The 14,683-nt window shown below is 54.3% G+C and overlaps 6 protein-coding genes across 6 annotated transcripts; 2 read left to right on the forward strand and 4 right to left on the reverse strand.

The window, feature by feature from the left end:
- Positions 1 to 289: 289 nt before the first annotated feature.
- SCP_0112430 (hypothetical protein) lies at positions 290 to 886 on the reverse strand (the record flags this gene model as incomplete). The annotated part of the gene is made up of 1 exon (XM_027753470.1): positions 290 to 886. The coding sequence occupies one exon, from the start codon at positions 884 to 886 to the stop codon at positions 290 to 292; it is 597 nt and encodes a 198-aa protein (XP_027609271.1).
- A 2,058-nt stretch (positions 887 to 2,944) lies between these two features.
- SCP_0112440 (hypothetical protein) lies at positions 2,945 to 3,911 on the reverse strand (the record flags this gene model as incomplete). Its single annotated transcript, XM_027753471.1, has 4 exons — positions 2,945 to 3,203; positions 3,295 to 3,465; positions 3,514 to 3,625; positions 3,677 to 3,911. 4 exons carry the CDS (start codon positions 3,909 to 3,911, stop codon positions 2,945 to 2,947), a joined length of 777 nt encoding a protein of 258 aa, XP_027609272.1.
- Positions 3,912 to 5,421: 1,510 nt separating this feature from the next.
- On the reverse strand, positions 5,422 to 6,778 carry SCP_0112450 (hypothetical protein; the record flags this gene model as incomplete). Its single annotated transcript, XM_027753472.1, has 2 exons — positions 5,422 to 5,615; positions 5,665 to 6,778. 2 exons carry the CDS (start codon positions 6,776 to 6,778, stop codon positions 5,422 to 5,424), a joined length of 1,308 nt encoding a protein of 435 aa, XP_027609273.1.
- Positions 6,779 to 7,133: 355 nt separating this feature from the next.
- On the forward strand, positions 7,134 to 8,247 carry SCP_0112460 (hypothetical protein; the record flags this gene model as incomplete). The annotated part of the gene is made up of 3 exons (XM_027753473.1): positions 7,134 to 7,283; positions 7,335 to 7,554; positions 7,604 to 8,247. The coding sequence occupies 3 exons, from the start codon at positions 7,134 to 7,136 to the stop codon at positions 8,245 to 8,247; spliced, it is 1,014 nt and encodes a 337-aa protein (XP_027609274.1).
- A 21-nt stretch (positions 8,248 to 8,268) lies between these two features.
- Positions 8,269 to 10,971, forward strand: SCP_0112470 (hypothetical protein; the record flags this gene model as incomplete). Its single annotated transcript, XM_027753474.1, has 4 exons — positions 8,269 to 8,736; positions 8,785 to 9,795; positions 9,845 to 10,136; positions 10,190 to 10,971. The coding sequence occupies 4 exons, from the start codon at positions 8,269 to 8,271 to the stop codon at positions 10,969 to 10,971; spliced, it is 2,553 nt and encodes an 850-aa protein (XP_027609275.1).
- A 216-nt stretch (positions 10,972 to 11,187) lies between these two features.
- Positions 11,188 to 14,553, reverse strand: SCP_0112480 (hypothetical protein; the record flags this gene model as incomplete). The annotated part of the gene is made up of 9 exons (XM_027753475.1): positions 11,188 to 12,402; positions 12,455 to 12,487; positions 12,554 to 13,222; positions 13,279 to 13,418; positions 13,465 to 13,644; positions 13,696 to 13,811; positions 13,861 to 13,986; positions 14,036 to 14,331; positions 14,380 to 14,553. The coding sequence occupies 9 exons, from the start codon at positions 14,551 to 14,553 to the stop codon at positions 11,188 to 11,190; spliced, it is 2,949 nt and encodes a 982-aa protein (XP_027609276.1).
- Positions 14,554 to 14,683: the final 130 nt, after the last annotated feature.

Genomic DNA, 14,683 nt, shown 5'->3' on the forward strand with positions numbered 1-14,683 from the left:
GTGCTTGCCTGGCTAGCGGTGTGGTGCCATGTCACATCATCTGGCTGGCCTGCAAGAACCACGATCACTCACCTTTCCATGTCCAACAGCACGTGAGGGCTCCTGCAGCAACAGCTGTATGAGGAGACAGCTTTAGCAACGTCCAGTGTAGCGAAATGCACCTGCCATCCCACTCATGCACACGGAACCCCCGCTTCAACACATCATTCATCTCCCACAACCTCCCCTTCTTCAACGAGCCCATGCACTTCACAATGAACCCTCCGCTGCAGACGGGAAGGTCCCTACCTCAGAGGCCTGAGCTCACGACTGACAGCTTGCATAACTTCACAGCCAAAGGGGAATGCATCTTGTAAGAATAGATCTCGGCGGCCTTAATTCGTAGGCATTTTGCTTGCCTACGCTTCCGTTTCCCGTTCTTTGGGTGGCCTTCATGCGCAGGAGCTTGAGCCAGGTGGCCTCCATGCGTAGGGCCTTCGGCTGCATGGCCTGCATGCGCAGGCCCTTTGGTTGCGTGGTCTGCATGTGCAGGGCCTTCGGTCACGTGGTCTGCATGTGCAGGGCCTTCGGTCACGTGGTCTGCATGCGCAGGACCTTTGGTAGCAGTGTGTCCATGTGCAGGACCTTCGATAGCCATGTTTTCAAGAGGTTTAAAGGGAAGCAGGAGCACCAGGCCCTCAGCGACGGGTGAGTTCCTCCTGGAAGAACACGATGAAAGGGGAGAGGAACACATGGATGTGGGAGATGAAGGGAGCACTGCGAGAGGTGATGCGGGCTGTGATGTGGCGAACAACGGGGGTGTCATCAGAGTGGCAGCCTCCTCGCTCCGTTCCGCTAGCAGCGCTTTCTGCAGGAAGGGCCTCAGCACACCAGTGGTGGCCACCATTGTATTACAATTGCCCACAACACTGGGCAAGCCATTGTGCACAACTCACCAGCCATTGTAATTGTAATAACACTGGGCACATTGTAATCCAATGGCAATTACAATGCTGGCCACATTGTAATTGAAAAAAGAAGTGTTCACAGTGAGAGTTGAACCCCTGACCTCATGGCCGGAGTTTTGCTTATGTAAGCTACATAAAATATGTACTTTAACCACCACACTATTAGTGCTTGCTATTACTTCAACCTCAATTGTATATAATAAGTCTGTCCACTACAATATAATATACAAGCTTCTAATGCACATTTTAATATTATATCTAATACTATTACTTTAAAGAATTAGAAAAAGAGATAAACAAGTAAGAGAACATAAATAGACACTATAATAGTATTTAACAAAGAGTTAAGAAAGGAACAGTAACAAGTGTTAGTATTTGTAATAGAAGCTTGTATATTATATTGTAGTGGACAGACTCATTATATACAATTGAGGTTGAAGCAATAGCAAGCACCAATGGTGTAGTGGTTAAAGCACATATCTTATGTAGTTTACATAAGCAAAACTTTGGCCATGTGGTCAGAGGTTCAACTCTCACTGTGAACACTTCTTTTTTCAATTACAATGTGGCCAGCATTGTAATTGCCATTGTATTACAATGTGCCCAGTGTTATTACAATTACAATGGCTGGTGAGTTGTGCATAATGGCCTGCCCAGTGTTGTGGGCAATTGTAATATAATGGTGAGAACCACAGCTGCTCAGCATGACAGGCGCCGATACGACAGTAGCATATGGTGAGAAGACCCGCCCGGAGCGTGTCTGTGGCTAGTTCAGTAGGTGTGGACAGAACTCAAGACAAACTTACCTCATGCATCTGTTCTTACTTAGCGACCTATAAAAACATATGGAGGTTGAGCACAAAGCGAATACAAAGGAAGGAGAGGTTGTCGGATAAGGAGGCACTTCTGGGGCAGCCTAGTGACCTGAATGTCTGTGTCATAGGGCCAAGTGTTGACCCAGCGTGCACGTCTATTCAGGAGTAACAAAGCCACGCATACTCCTCAGCAAGGGAGTGGAAAACTATAATAAAACTCACCTAGAGTATACAGAGAGGAAAAAAAGCGTCGTCGTGGCAGGGAACGCGAGTTGAGTTGTATTGTAGTGGCAAGAAAGAAGTTGCACGTCAGACTTGATGCATCTGCCAACCAACTCCACCTGTCACTTCACGCATTCCAGCTTCTGCCTCTTCGCTCTAAATTCCTGTACGGAGTGTAGTACTGTAGACTGATTTTTTGTCGTAGTTCATATGTTAAACAGAGTAACTGTTACATCAAACCAGCTTGGGTGCTCGACAGCCCTCAGGCTTCACATACCTCACATTAATGCGCACCAATCGCATCCCAGAATTTAAAGTATGGCCCTCCTTCGCTGCATACCACTCAGTATACCCTCAATAACACCTCCCCTCATACGATACACCCTGAACGAGCTCACACTACCCCTCAAACACAGCGCACGTCTCATAGGTTCACAGGTTACAAGGCAACAAGCAATGCATTCCGACTAACAACAATACAAAGTGTAAACGACACACAGCAGTAACGACACGCGACGACAACACAGGCAACTGGCGACAGGAACAACACATGACATGCAATGCGATGACTTTTTCAGAAGGCTTTCCAGGGCAGATGTGCATTGTCCCGCGTGCATACGTATCACATCATGCCAATGCAATGATGTGGCCAAGAGAATGCACAAGAATGAACTCGCCGACGGCGTCTTCCTCTGTATTAAACTCCTTGAAGAAGCCAATGGGGTGACCACTAGTCATTCTCTTGGCTGTTGCCCTGCAAAGTTCTCAGGTCGCGATAAATTCTACAAAATAAATAAAACTTACTCCGAGCTAAACACACCAGGGGCTGTCCCACGGAAAACAGCATACCACTTGTGATGGCACGACGAGCTGCCACTACAGTCATGAGTCAACACTGCACAAGCATAGCTATGTGAATGACTGCTCGATGTAAAAGCCGTGCTCCTCGCAGAGCTCGCCCTAGGTTGGCGCACTGGGTAGTGAGCGCACCGTTCCCTGCACTGGGCTCTGTGGTGTGGAGTAGGCAGGCATTCGAAAGACTGATGTAGGACTAGACAACAAAGACACATCGTGTGGCCCCTGGCGATCCTCAAGTGTATTGATGCCGATACTCGACAGCGAATAGGGCGTACACTCCAGCTTAGCTGCCGGGGGTAGCGTAGCAACAAAGCCTCTGATGGCACAAGCGTCCTCCAAATATTCCCTCTTCTGATAGGGCCTTCTGATAGCATGAGCCACTACACATAGCAACCACCTCCAGCCTACCAACATTACTATGATACCAAATGCACACATAATATATTACTTACCACGTAGCATATATGCCGGGCCTGGGGGCCAGGCCATGGTAGATGACGTACTTCTTCTCGCCTTCCCTGTAGCGATGGGTCGGCGCAGCAGCAGAGTCATATTTCTTCTCCTCCACAGGAGAAGAATAGAACTTCGCACCACGATAGAATTGCATCGCAGCAGCTTTGTACCTACACCATGGTTAGAATAATATCATTACCTATGGACATAGTACTTACCAATGATCTGTGATGCCTGTCTCACATGCCTCCTCCAACTGATAAATCTTTTTACCATTCACCTCCACCGGTATATCTAATGGACCCTCACAGATGGGGTGATGCAGGGGACCTGCACGAAAGAAAATGGTGAGATTGTTCTAGTCTGTACAACCTGACTCACCTGCATCCAGAAGTGCGAGTTGAGGTTCGCACCTCATAGTGGCCTCACGAGGTGAAGAGTGTTGTCGTTGAGCAGACGTGAAGCCGCCGAGGGCGCGACGAGCAGGGCGGGATGGCAACGAAGCAACAGACAGCATTGCGAAGGCCTCTGCAGTGACATGATCAATATCCTTGCAGTCGGCAACAGAGAGAGCAAGATCATGGTCACCGTACTCATCGTCAGAACCAGCGACCATGAGGAGCAGTGAAGGGAGAGTAGAACAGATGGAGAGAAAGAGAGGAGGGAATGAAGGTAAATGGGAAAGGGACAAGTGGGAAGAGAGTAGGATTTGGGCGGGTTTATATACACAGTTCGCGTAATATTTCGGAATTTCTCGCGGGGATGGTCACACGCACTCATCCCCATTTGGCATCATGGTGGTGCCACACTCGGTCCGACTTACCTTCTTCTCTTCCTAAAGTTCTGTCGCACACTGCTTTACCTTATAGTCTATTGGCTGATGTCACTCCCCAAAGTGAAGAAGACATACCTCAGCAGAAACAAGAAGCGCGGTCCGAAGGGCAAGTACTCACACCTTTCAGTCATGTTACCTGAACTGAACTCCCATTTACCCTGACATTGTCATGAACTGGACAGCCAGCGGACGTCGGCCCATTGTCACCATGTTGACCTCTACCAGCAGTGGGCCCATATCTTTCATGTGTGGGATACTAGCAGTGGGCCCACCGCTAGTGTTCTTCTCCCAGTGCTCGGCCCACTAGCAGGGCATATTACAGTGTTGTAACCGTTAAGCAATGGGCCCACCGCCACAGGTCAGAGGGTGGGCCGACGCCAGAGCATGTTATCGCCATCGATGGGCCCACTGCCAAAGTATGATCAATGAGCAGTGGGCCCATCGCCACGAGTGTAAGATGATGGATGGGCCCACCGCCAAAGGTCAGAGTGTTGGCCATGGCCAGAGCATGTTTGTCTGAGCAATCGGCCCACTGCCAGAGTATGACGAATGAGCAGTGGGCCGATCGCCCAGAGTGTAACCTGAAGGATGGGCCCACCGCCAAAGGTTAGAGGGTTGACGATTGCCAGAGCATGTTATCGCCAGCAGTCGGCCCATTGCCAAAGCACCCTCAGTGAGGGCCTTACTGCAAGCACCCATGGGATAGGTCATCGCCAGGACATGTTTCCGCCAGCAATCGGCCCACCGCCAAAGGTCAGAGGGTTGGCCAACGCCAGAGCATGTTATCGCCAGCAATCGGCCCACCGCCAAAGGCCAGTGGGTTGACGATCACCAGGATATGTCATCACCACCAATGGGCCCATTGTCACATACAGCCCTGCAGTTTCTGGGCGCATTGGTGGTGATGACGTGCTCTGGTGATCGCCAATTCTCTGACCTTTGCCGGTGGGCCCATCACTCACCAGCACTCATGGTGGAGGGCCAATTGGTGGCGAAAACACGGCTTGGCGATGGCCAACCCTCTGACCCTTGGCAGTGGGCCCTTTGCTGGCGGAGCGATATTCCCATGCAGTGAAGCTTTCACTCAGGTCCTTTGGCGATGGGCCAATTGCTGGCAACAACATGCCTTGGTGATGGCGAGCGCAGTCCGCCCATCTCAAGAGTACACTGGAGGAGCGATGGGCTTTAGAGCTTAGTGATGCAGAAGTGAATGTATCCATTTTGTACTGGTATACAAGCTGTTACATAGCGGTCATATATTGCTAACACCAGAACGCTCAAAGACACTAGTTCAGTTGCTGTGATACACCTCGCCACGAATGTCCCTCAGAATGTACCCCATTTGGAACACGGTCGAGCTGGCATTGAGGTTCGCAACGTGCATATCCTCAGTGAGGTTGAGCTCACGCTGAAGACGTACAATGCGCTCCCGCAACATGGCGCGACGACGACTAACTGCAAAGCTATCACCTTCGTCATCGTCCACTATGAATAAGGTCAACATCAGACTGAAGGTTGCCAGGGATGTACTCACTGGAACTGTCTGCCTCTGCTGCGATCTGCGCAAACAATCTACCGAGGCGGGCCACTTGTGAGCCAGAAGCAGCATTCGTCTCTCCAGGGACTGCCATTGGCAGCAGCTGTGTGGTATCTGGGAATAAGCCTAGAACCTGTTCCCAATGGGTGGGACGATGGATCGGCAGCTCATCTGGAAGTGCTGCCAGACTTGGCATCCTGGAAGTAACAGTGACTGGCTCGATGCTGCCTTTCATATAGTGAATGACAGGTGCATCGTGGCGGAAATTGCTGTCATCGAAAGTGCGAGCTGGCGAGTGAGAGGGCGCCGATGGCAGAGGCGGTGGACTTAAAACATCGTCCAACAAAGGCCGCCTCTTTGGAGGCGAAGTGCTGGGACTATTTAGCCACCGGACCTGGCTACGCACAGGCGTTGCGCCAGGGCTGTCTATCATCAGAGCTCGCTGTCGTCCTGGCGTGGTGGGAGGACTATTGTCAAAGTCCAGCAGTTTCGGCACTGGTTCCACGTCAAGTGTCTTGTCCACCAGCATGCCCCTCGCCATCGGCGTACTTGCTTGACTATCGAAGTGGATGGATGTACGTGGCGTAGCGTCAAGGGGCTCAGCGATGAGTGATCGTCGAGGGAGTTGGGAGGTGTCAGGAGTGCGAAAGTCGAAAGTGTGAGCTGGTGGAGGAAGGGGAGTAGCTTCCAACAGGGCGCGTCGAGGGATTGGCGAGATGCCAGGAGTGTCGAAGTTGAACATTCCACCGGGCGCAGTGGGGGTGGAATCTGAGATGAGTGCACGCCTATGGATTGGCGAACTGCCACGACTTTCATCCCAAGCTGGCGCCAGAGGGTCAGGAATAAGTGCGCGACTTCCCTCCACAGGCGCCACAGATCCAGATGACGCCTGTACCTTTGGCGAGGCATGGCGGTGGAGATGCTCATGTGGCGAGTTGGATGGCGCAAATGGAGCCGCCAGGGACGGGGTAGTGTGGCGGGGCGCGAGGGGTGTCTGAGAAGCAGAGTGGAGAGGCAAGGAGATCTGGGCAGATCCAGGAGAGTCAAGGAGATCCGAAATGAGTGGACGACGGGGCTCAGCGATACTATCCTCCTCATCCGACTCGCCCATCGTAATGTCCAGCGTGTCAGGAGGTACGAGCAGACAAGTCTTCGATCAGTCCTGGATCGCGGGAGATCAGTTGTAGAAAGGGGATTGATATGACATAGAAAGGTCAGATAACATCACAAAGGAGTCAGATTCCACAAGGAGAGCAATAGAACTTACTGTTGGGAGCCATGAGAACTTGCGGCAGGTCACACTGACCTTGAGAGACTTGAGAAATCGCGCAAGTCCAGCGATCACGTGCAAAGCACGTGGTCGCGTGACGTGTGAAGTTGAACTTGGTGCAGATTGCGTCTGCCAGCTCATAGCGTCGTCTGCTCCGCCTCCGCTGTACTGCAACCTCTGCTTTTGAAACACCCTCATGCTTTCTTCTGCCAAGCTCACCATGCCTCTGGATATCGACCCCAACTATGTTCTGCAGGCCGCGCGACTGACGGCCATTGTTGCAGCGGCGCCTCGTCAGGACGACCCTCGCTATCCGGACTGGGAGACGAGGATTTACCTCGAAGTGGTAAGTCATCGGTCGAAGGTCTGGCATGCACTTACCGAATATGCCACACAGAGTCAGCTTGAAAAGAGTTTCCCGCAGCCCTTGAAGTCGTTGAGGATGCCTGGGATCGTCATCAGCGCGTTGCTGGAATTCACCCGGGCATACCAGCAGAAGGCCCTGGCACGGCTGGACCACATATCGAACGACGATGAGAGGATATACAAGAGGTACCCTCTGGCTGTGCGCGAGTATGGGGAGTGTGAGGACCTGGGAAGGCAGTGGTGGACTGAAGGTGAGTCACAAGCATTGTGAGGCGTCGAGCGACACACTGACTGCACCAGATCCATATTGCAAGCTGCCACCGGTGAAGAGTACGCAAGCGGAGGGCTGGGGCAATGTGCCAGCCGATGACGACACCCAGGGACGTGGCGAGGAGGACCTGGCTACCGGGGACCTCGTCACCAAGGGGAAAGGCAAGGAGAGAGCTGACAACGACGTCGGGACAGGCATGGTGGGTGAGCGTATCGTCCACGTGGAGGCGGGGGAGGACAAGGGAAAGGGCAAGAGAAAGGAGAAGGCACAGGGGAAGGCGGTGCATGCGATGAGCGAGGAAGAGGATGGGGGAGAGGGAGAGGGAGAGGGAGAGGGAGAGGGAGAGGGAGAGGAGCAGGAGGGCGAGGACGATGATGATGCCGACAGTGACGAGGACGACGATGCCGACAAAGATGACGACGATGAGATGGCAGAAGACGTGCCGGGTGCAGGCCAGCCCGAATCCATCGAGGTCGATGCGGCGTCGCCCCCTCCGCCAACTGCCAGACCAATATCGATCTTGCCAGCTGCCCCATCACTCCGAAAGCGCAAGGCGGTCATCACAGAGTCGAGTGAGGAGAGTGAGAACGAGGAGGCGGCTCCGAAGGTGAAGCGGATGAAGCCGATCGAGGTCGCAAAGGAGAAAGGCGAGGCCCCGACCACCTCTGGCTGAGCACAGCGTGCGCAGAAGAGGATGGCGCAGACCGAGGTGGAGGGCTCGAAGGTGAGCACGAAGAAGAGCGGGAAGAGGAAGGTGAAGGAGTCAAGCGATGAAAAGGAAGTACCGACCGTCAAGCCGCCAAAGAAGAAGCGTGCGATGAAGGAATACAAGAGCAAGGAGTTCATCGAAAGCGAAGACGAGACTCCGGCACTGCCTTCCAATCTACCCGCCAAGACCGCAGGGGACTCTAACGACGGTGTTGCGAAGACGAACGCCCCTGCCAAACCTGTCAAACAGACAACGAGGATGACGGCGACGCCTCATGTCGCACCGAAGGGGAAGGCAAAGGGGAAGGCAAAGGCGACGGCAAAGGGGAAGGCGACGGCGAAGGGGAAGGCGACGGCGAAGGGGAAGGCGAAGGTGACGGTGTCGCAGAAGGACATGTGGAAAAAGATGTCCACCCGCGTGTCTGACTTCATGTGGGCACACGCAACAGATTCGGTGAGTAACGATTTTGTGAGACATTGACCTGTGCTAATGTTCCTGCAGCTCGTCCCTTGCGTTGGCTGCCAGGAGAAAGAGTGGCCATGCAAGCTCAACACCGCCAACTTCGGTCGCTGCCTCGAATGTGCAGCACGAGGGGTCAGTTGCAGCATCGCGCCGAGGAACACGGACGGCGTGCCCCTGCGAGGAAACTCACACACCGCACAGCGTGAGTTCCAAGAGATGTGCGCAGTGCTGGTGGTAGAGGGCAAGCCACTGCCCACGTCGCCACCTCCATACGACGTCAAGGTCGACTCCGATGAGCCCGACGGTGCAGAACCCATGGTCATGGGAGCGTCGAAGCGCAAGCCGCCGAAGAAGACCAAGATGCGCAATGCTGCAGCATCCAGCTCCAAGGTCAAGGGTGGTGAGGAGGTCGAGGCGATGAAGCAGAAGGCGACCGTCACGCCCTATGAAGCCAACGCTGAAGGCGAGGCCTTGGTGGAGAAATCGTCGAAGTCCAAGCGCGCCACCAAGTCCGCCACCGCCACTGGAGCTGTGGCTCTGTCCAACTCTGGTGAGGTCACCAACTCTGGCGAGGTCTCCAACTCTGGCGCGCCTGCCAAGTCTGGTGTGGTCGCCAAACCTGGCGAAGGTAAGAAATCAGGACCCAAGGCAAAGCCAGTGAGGAGCCAAAACTCAGGTGCGCAAGATGGTGGTGAGGTCACCAGGACCTCAGTACGTGAGCCGGATGAGGTCCCGCCTGCCAAGTCTGTTGTGAAGGAGGGCGGGCAGACGACAAGGGTGGCGATGGGAGGTCGCTCGGGCCCAATGGTGCCCGTGATCACCAGGAAGGCGAAGGCGAGTGCTCCCAAGGCAGCAGCCAAGATGCCTCTGGCGGAAGGCGATGGCATGGAGGAAGCCGCCAGGCTGGCAATGGAGGCGGTGCAGGCTATGGCCTTCCAAACAGGGCCAGCTGCTCCGCCGCAAGCTAGCAGCAGCAAGCGCATGCTGACACCAGTCGCCGACGAACCAGAGGATGCGCCAGAGTATCAGGCAGAGGTGGCGGAGGATGAGGTAAGCAGGACATCTTGTCGCAGCTGGAGTCGATGTAACCATGAAACAGCGCGCGTCCTTGGAGCGGCCACATGACGATCGGCAGCGTTCGCTGCTGATGCCCCATGAGACGAGCGCAGGAGCTGCCGAGGTGGCACAGGAGGTGACGCCCTCCCTGGAGATATCCAAGGCGTCGAAGGGAGCGAAGTCCTCCACATTGGCGAAGGCAGGACATCTCGATGAAGGGCGAAGGCCAGCTAAGAGGGGCACCCCACTGGACCGCAATGCAGCGAAGAAGGAGGCGGAGGCGAAAAGGGATGCGAAGGCGAACCGCCTCAGAGCAGTGCCTCTGACCAGCAAGGGTAAGTGCGCCCGCCACAGCTTCGAATCCATGCAGCGCTGACCAGGGATACAGCACCCCACTTGCGCGACGTCCAGCGAGTGTCTACAGGAAGTCCCGCTCCGGTGAACGAAGGCGACACCCCCAGTGGCGAAGAAACCTCGCAGTCATCCAACGATGACTGCGCAAATTGTGCCGAGTTGCGACAGGAGTTCCTGGCGCACAAGGACGGGATGGAAGTCCAATTCCAGGAGAGGATGGCGGACCTCAACACCGTCAAGGCAGAGATCACAACGGCGCTCCAGCGAATCAACCCGCCATCCGCATTTCAAGAAAATGCCCGGAGCATTCGCGAAGAGGTCAAGTTGGCGATGGAGGAGTTTCGCAGGCCGGTCACCATCGAGCTTCAGGAGAGCATGAAGTTGGCGGTGGCGGACCTCGTCGCCAAGCGACATTGCCTGCCAGAGCTCAAGGAGAAGGTCAACAGGTTGGAGCAAGGCGCGAACCAGATGGTGAGCCAAGCGGACGTCGACAAGCTGCAGGGCGAATTGGCTGACCTCCGTCATTCGATGGAGCTCCAGGCAGCGCGGTCAGACAGCATGGAGAAGGAGCTCAGGTCTTCGGCGGCAGAGGCGATCGCTCAAGCGAGCAAGCTGGAGATGGAATTGGCGCTCGCCAAAGAGGATTCGATGGCGGTGGCGACGTCCGCTTTGGATGAAGCGAAGAAGGTGGGGAAGGAGGTGGCGACGGCGAGAGAGGAAACCTCGCTGGTGGCGAAGTCTCTGGACGCATTCCGAGAGAAGGTCGACTCCGCCATGGTCTTCACCGCCTTTCGCCCAGATAGACACAATGTGTAGTCATTAGAGTATTGATATACATGCTTTTTAACCTAGCATGGAATCTCCATGCACTCGATTCGCCACTGCCACTCCAAGTCAACTGAATGCCTGCTGAAGTTCTCGCCAACTCCCCTCGCCATTGCCACCATCTCCATGGCTTTACCTATGTAGATCTATGGGTCACATTAAACAATGTGGAAGCCTACGAGTCTACTTTGAACTGGAGTTATATTGTCAAGGTCTGGTGCCGCCACTGTGGGTCTTGCGACCTGCGCCAACTTGGCCACTCTCTTTCACTTTGGCGGCTGCTTTCCCCAGACGGACCGGCTTCAGCTTGGTTTCTCCCTTGTCCTTGACCTCCGGGGTCTGAGGCAGAGCTCGTCTTCGCTTTGCGGGAGGCTTGTCACCATCATCCGAGTCCTCGGCCCTCGCATTCTTCTTCCTCGGCGAGGCCACTACCAACTCGTCCTGAGTACCACGTCCATGCTTCCGAGGTGGCGGATTGTCTTCACCAGAGCTGTCTTCGCCATCGGGCTCAGGACGTGCTGGTTGACGTTTCCGCTTTGGATCAGGAAGCTTCTTCAAATCTTTCACAGCTCCTAGTGGATGCTGACTGCGGGTATTCTTGGCGGGCGACTCATCCATCGCTTGACGCTGACTGCGAGTGATCCTGCCGGGGATATTACTCTGAAGGGCATCGGTGATCAACCTTCCCTGGAGCGCTTTGGCTTGACCTGATGGACGGTCTTCCATGGCTGCGGCCTTCCTCGTCTTAGGTATAAATGGAGGCGGTGGCGGTCGTTCAGCACCACTGCTAGGTACGGACAAGTGTGCATCGTCCTCTTCGCCATCATCAGAGGCCCCACCACTGGTCTCCTGGCTCGGCCCTTCATCTCCTCCACTTGGAATGATTGGTTTGTCAGCCATGGGGGCAGGCTGGTGAGCCTTGTGAACTTTGGCAGCAGTAGCAGCACCATCGTGAGTTCTTGCAGAGGCATCACCTTCCTGCTCCTCCTGGCCCCCAAGGCCATCACCACCTTGTGGGGCACCGCGTATGGCAGGCTTGCTCACTGGCTTCACCATGGCATGGGTGACGTTCCCTTCCACCATGTCCAAGGTAATGATCTCGCAACAGCGAAGCAGCTGCTCTACTGCATCAAATGAGATTGCCGAGTTCGCCACATAGTTGGGAAGGTTGGTCGGTTCGCCCTCCTCAATGAACTGAGATCGTGTGAGGTCCCTCAGCGTCATACCAATCACGAGTGCAGATTGTTGTACGCCCTGTGAATGTAAGAACCGATATTTTGTCAGCCATGGTTTGTCGCCCAACCAGTTCTCGACGATGTCAAAGTTGTGCACCGCATGAAATGACGGCGGGAGGTAGCGCTGGCTATACGACCATTCACTCCAGGGAATCGGATCATACCTGGCGAAACGATACACCTGGGGCTATATGACGGATGATCAAGGGTGGCTATGAATCCCCACGAAAGGAGCTCACCACAGTCGCAATCTTGACTTGCTTCAGCATATCCTAGTATCGCGGTTCGACAGAAAGGGTGGCGAGAAACATGTCTCTCCTTTTGACGAGGTGGGGCACAGTACTCCCCACAGTACTCCTGCCAGTGAGACGCAGGGCTCGGCCTTGAAGCTCAAGCCTGAGCTCCTTTGTACTGGGCTCCAGTTCACTCGATGCTTCATCAGTCTCCTCTGTGTCAAATCTGTGCAGTGCGCCCAGAGGAAGGTCTTGGAGACCTCGCTTTTCCTTCGTCTTGGCACCGCCGCTACCACTCGCTTGAGGTGCACTGCCATTGTTAGCCTTATGTCCATTGGTGGTGGCGACTGCCTTGCCCTTCGCTTTATTCGCAATTATGCTCTCGCCATCCCCTGAATCTTCATCGCTGGCCGTATCTTCTTCGGAAGCCATGCTGGGTATATCTGGCGAACTCCGATCAGAGTCTTGGCTGCTTCTGGCATCGTCTTCTGAGTCGTATGCATCTTTCATCTTGCGTTTACGCCCACCGCCTTTGGCTCCACCAGGGGCCGCTTTGCCCTTTGTCGCCTTCGATGTCGCCTTTCCCGTGACCTTGCGCACAGGTTTACCCTTCTTCTTCACCTTCCCCGCCTTCTTGGGTGTGAGTGCTTCTTGGACCTCATGTTCAGATCCTTCTTCTAATGCCTGTGCTGATCCGTCAAGTGGTGGAAGAGGATCATACTTGGCGAGAGCAGCTTCGCCATCCTTGTCGAAGTACTGGGTGAATCGCATGGTCTGCTCAGGTCCATGTTCCTCTTGGCGTGCCCGCCAGTGGTCGAGGAGGCACGAACGGGAACACTTGTCATCTTTGAGGGATCGATCCACTGGAAGTTCTCAGGTAGCATCTCCGCTGGAATAACCTCATTGATGTCGTCTATGCTGTTCAGCTTTGTCCATGGCGACTTGCAGTTCCGAACACCCTTCGCCAATGCTGTAAACTGGTCAGCATCTCTCAACACCGAGTGGGAGTGTCATACCGTAGTGATGATTCATGAAGTCTCGAACTTGTACCTTCATCACCTTGAGAGGCGCTTCCACCATACCTTCAGGCACCGAGGGGAGCAGAGGAAAACCGTTGGCCGTCAACCGAATCTTGTCCATGGCCCGCATGCAATCGGCAGGTGTCTTCTTCACCGTCACCGTAGTCTCAGTCACACCTAAGAAATCAGGTCAGTGTGCCAGCGACAATGCAACTGAGGTCTTCTTACCGTATTCGCCTTTGGCCCACTCAGAGAACACCTTTGCTAGAGGCTGGTAAGCACGCAGCCACCCAGGATAGGCCCCGAATGGAGTTCCATTGGTGATGGCGTGGTTGACCTCCACCCTTCACTCAGGGGTTAGCAGATGGTGACAGTCGGACGGTCTACGCTCACATCTCTACCTTCAGACTCCCCGCTTCCTTCGGATATGCTAGCATGAATGCCATGCGAATGCCCATGGTGTCCCACATAGTCTTGGCAAACTTCTTCAGATATTGCATCATTCGCTGCTCCCTCAGCCTGTCTTAGGTCAGGATTTGCCTTATGCTACGTGACAGGAGGTACGCACTTCATTTTTATCTTATCATCCAGAGTGCCATTGTGCCAACTTTCCGCCTTTTCCTCATACACCTTCTGCTCCTCCTCGGACAGTTTTGCCCATTCGGCACTCCGTGCGACTCTCCACACCTTGGAGACATTGCAACCCTTATCTGCCGCAAGTGCTCGCGCGGCCTCAGTCACCTTGTCCCTCTCCAGCGCATCCCACACCTTGAAGGCATTGGGCTTGCCAGAAACATGCATACGCTTTTTCGTCGCTTTCTCCTGTGCATGGCGGGCATGGTTATTGAGCCACTCTCGGATTTTCTGCGGTGAGAGTTAGTGGGGACCTCACAGACATGAAACACTGCTCACAGTTTCCACAATGATGTCGTCATAATTTGACGTGTCGACAAACTGTGTCTTCAGCTTCTGGCGCAAGCTCTGAACCAGAGTCTTGCGTCCCTTGGCATCTGCCGTGTCATAAGACCGCAGCTTCTCAGAGAGTATGGGCTGATGCTCCGTCAAAATTACAAATCTCGCCAGCATGCTTTCTCGATGTCGAGGATGAGATTTTTGTGTTGGGACAGTGAAGGGGGTCGATAGTTCAACGGGCAGCGCTCTGTCCATTTCCTCATCGGCCGCCCACAACTCAACATGCACGTGCTGATGGCCCATT

Source organism: Sparassis crispa (assembly GCF_003851025.1).
Source record: "Sparassis crispa DNA, contig_000000F, whole genome shotgun sequence".
Classification (NCBI taxonomy): Eukaryota; Fungi; Basidiomycota; class Agaricomycetes; order Polyporales; family Sparassidaceae; genus Sparassis; species Sparassis crispa.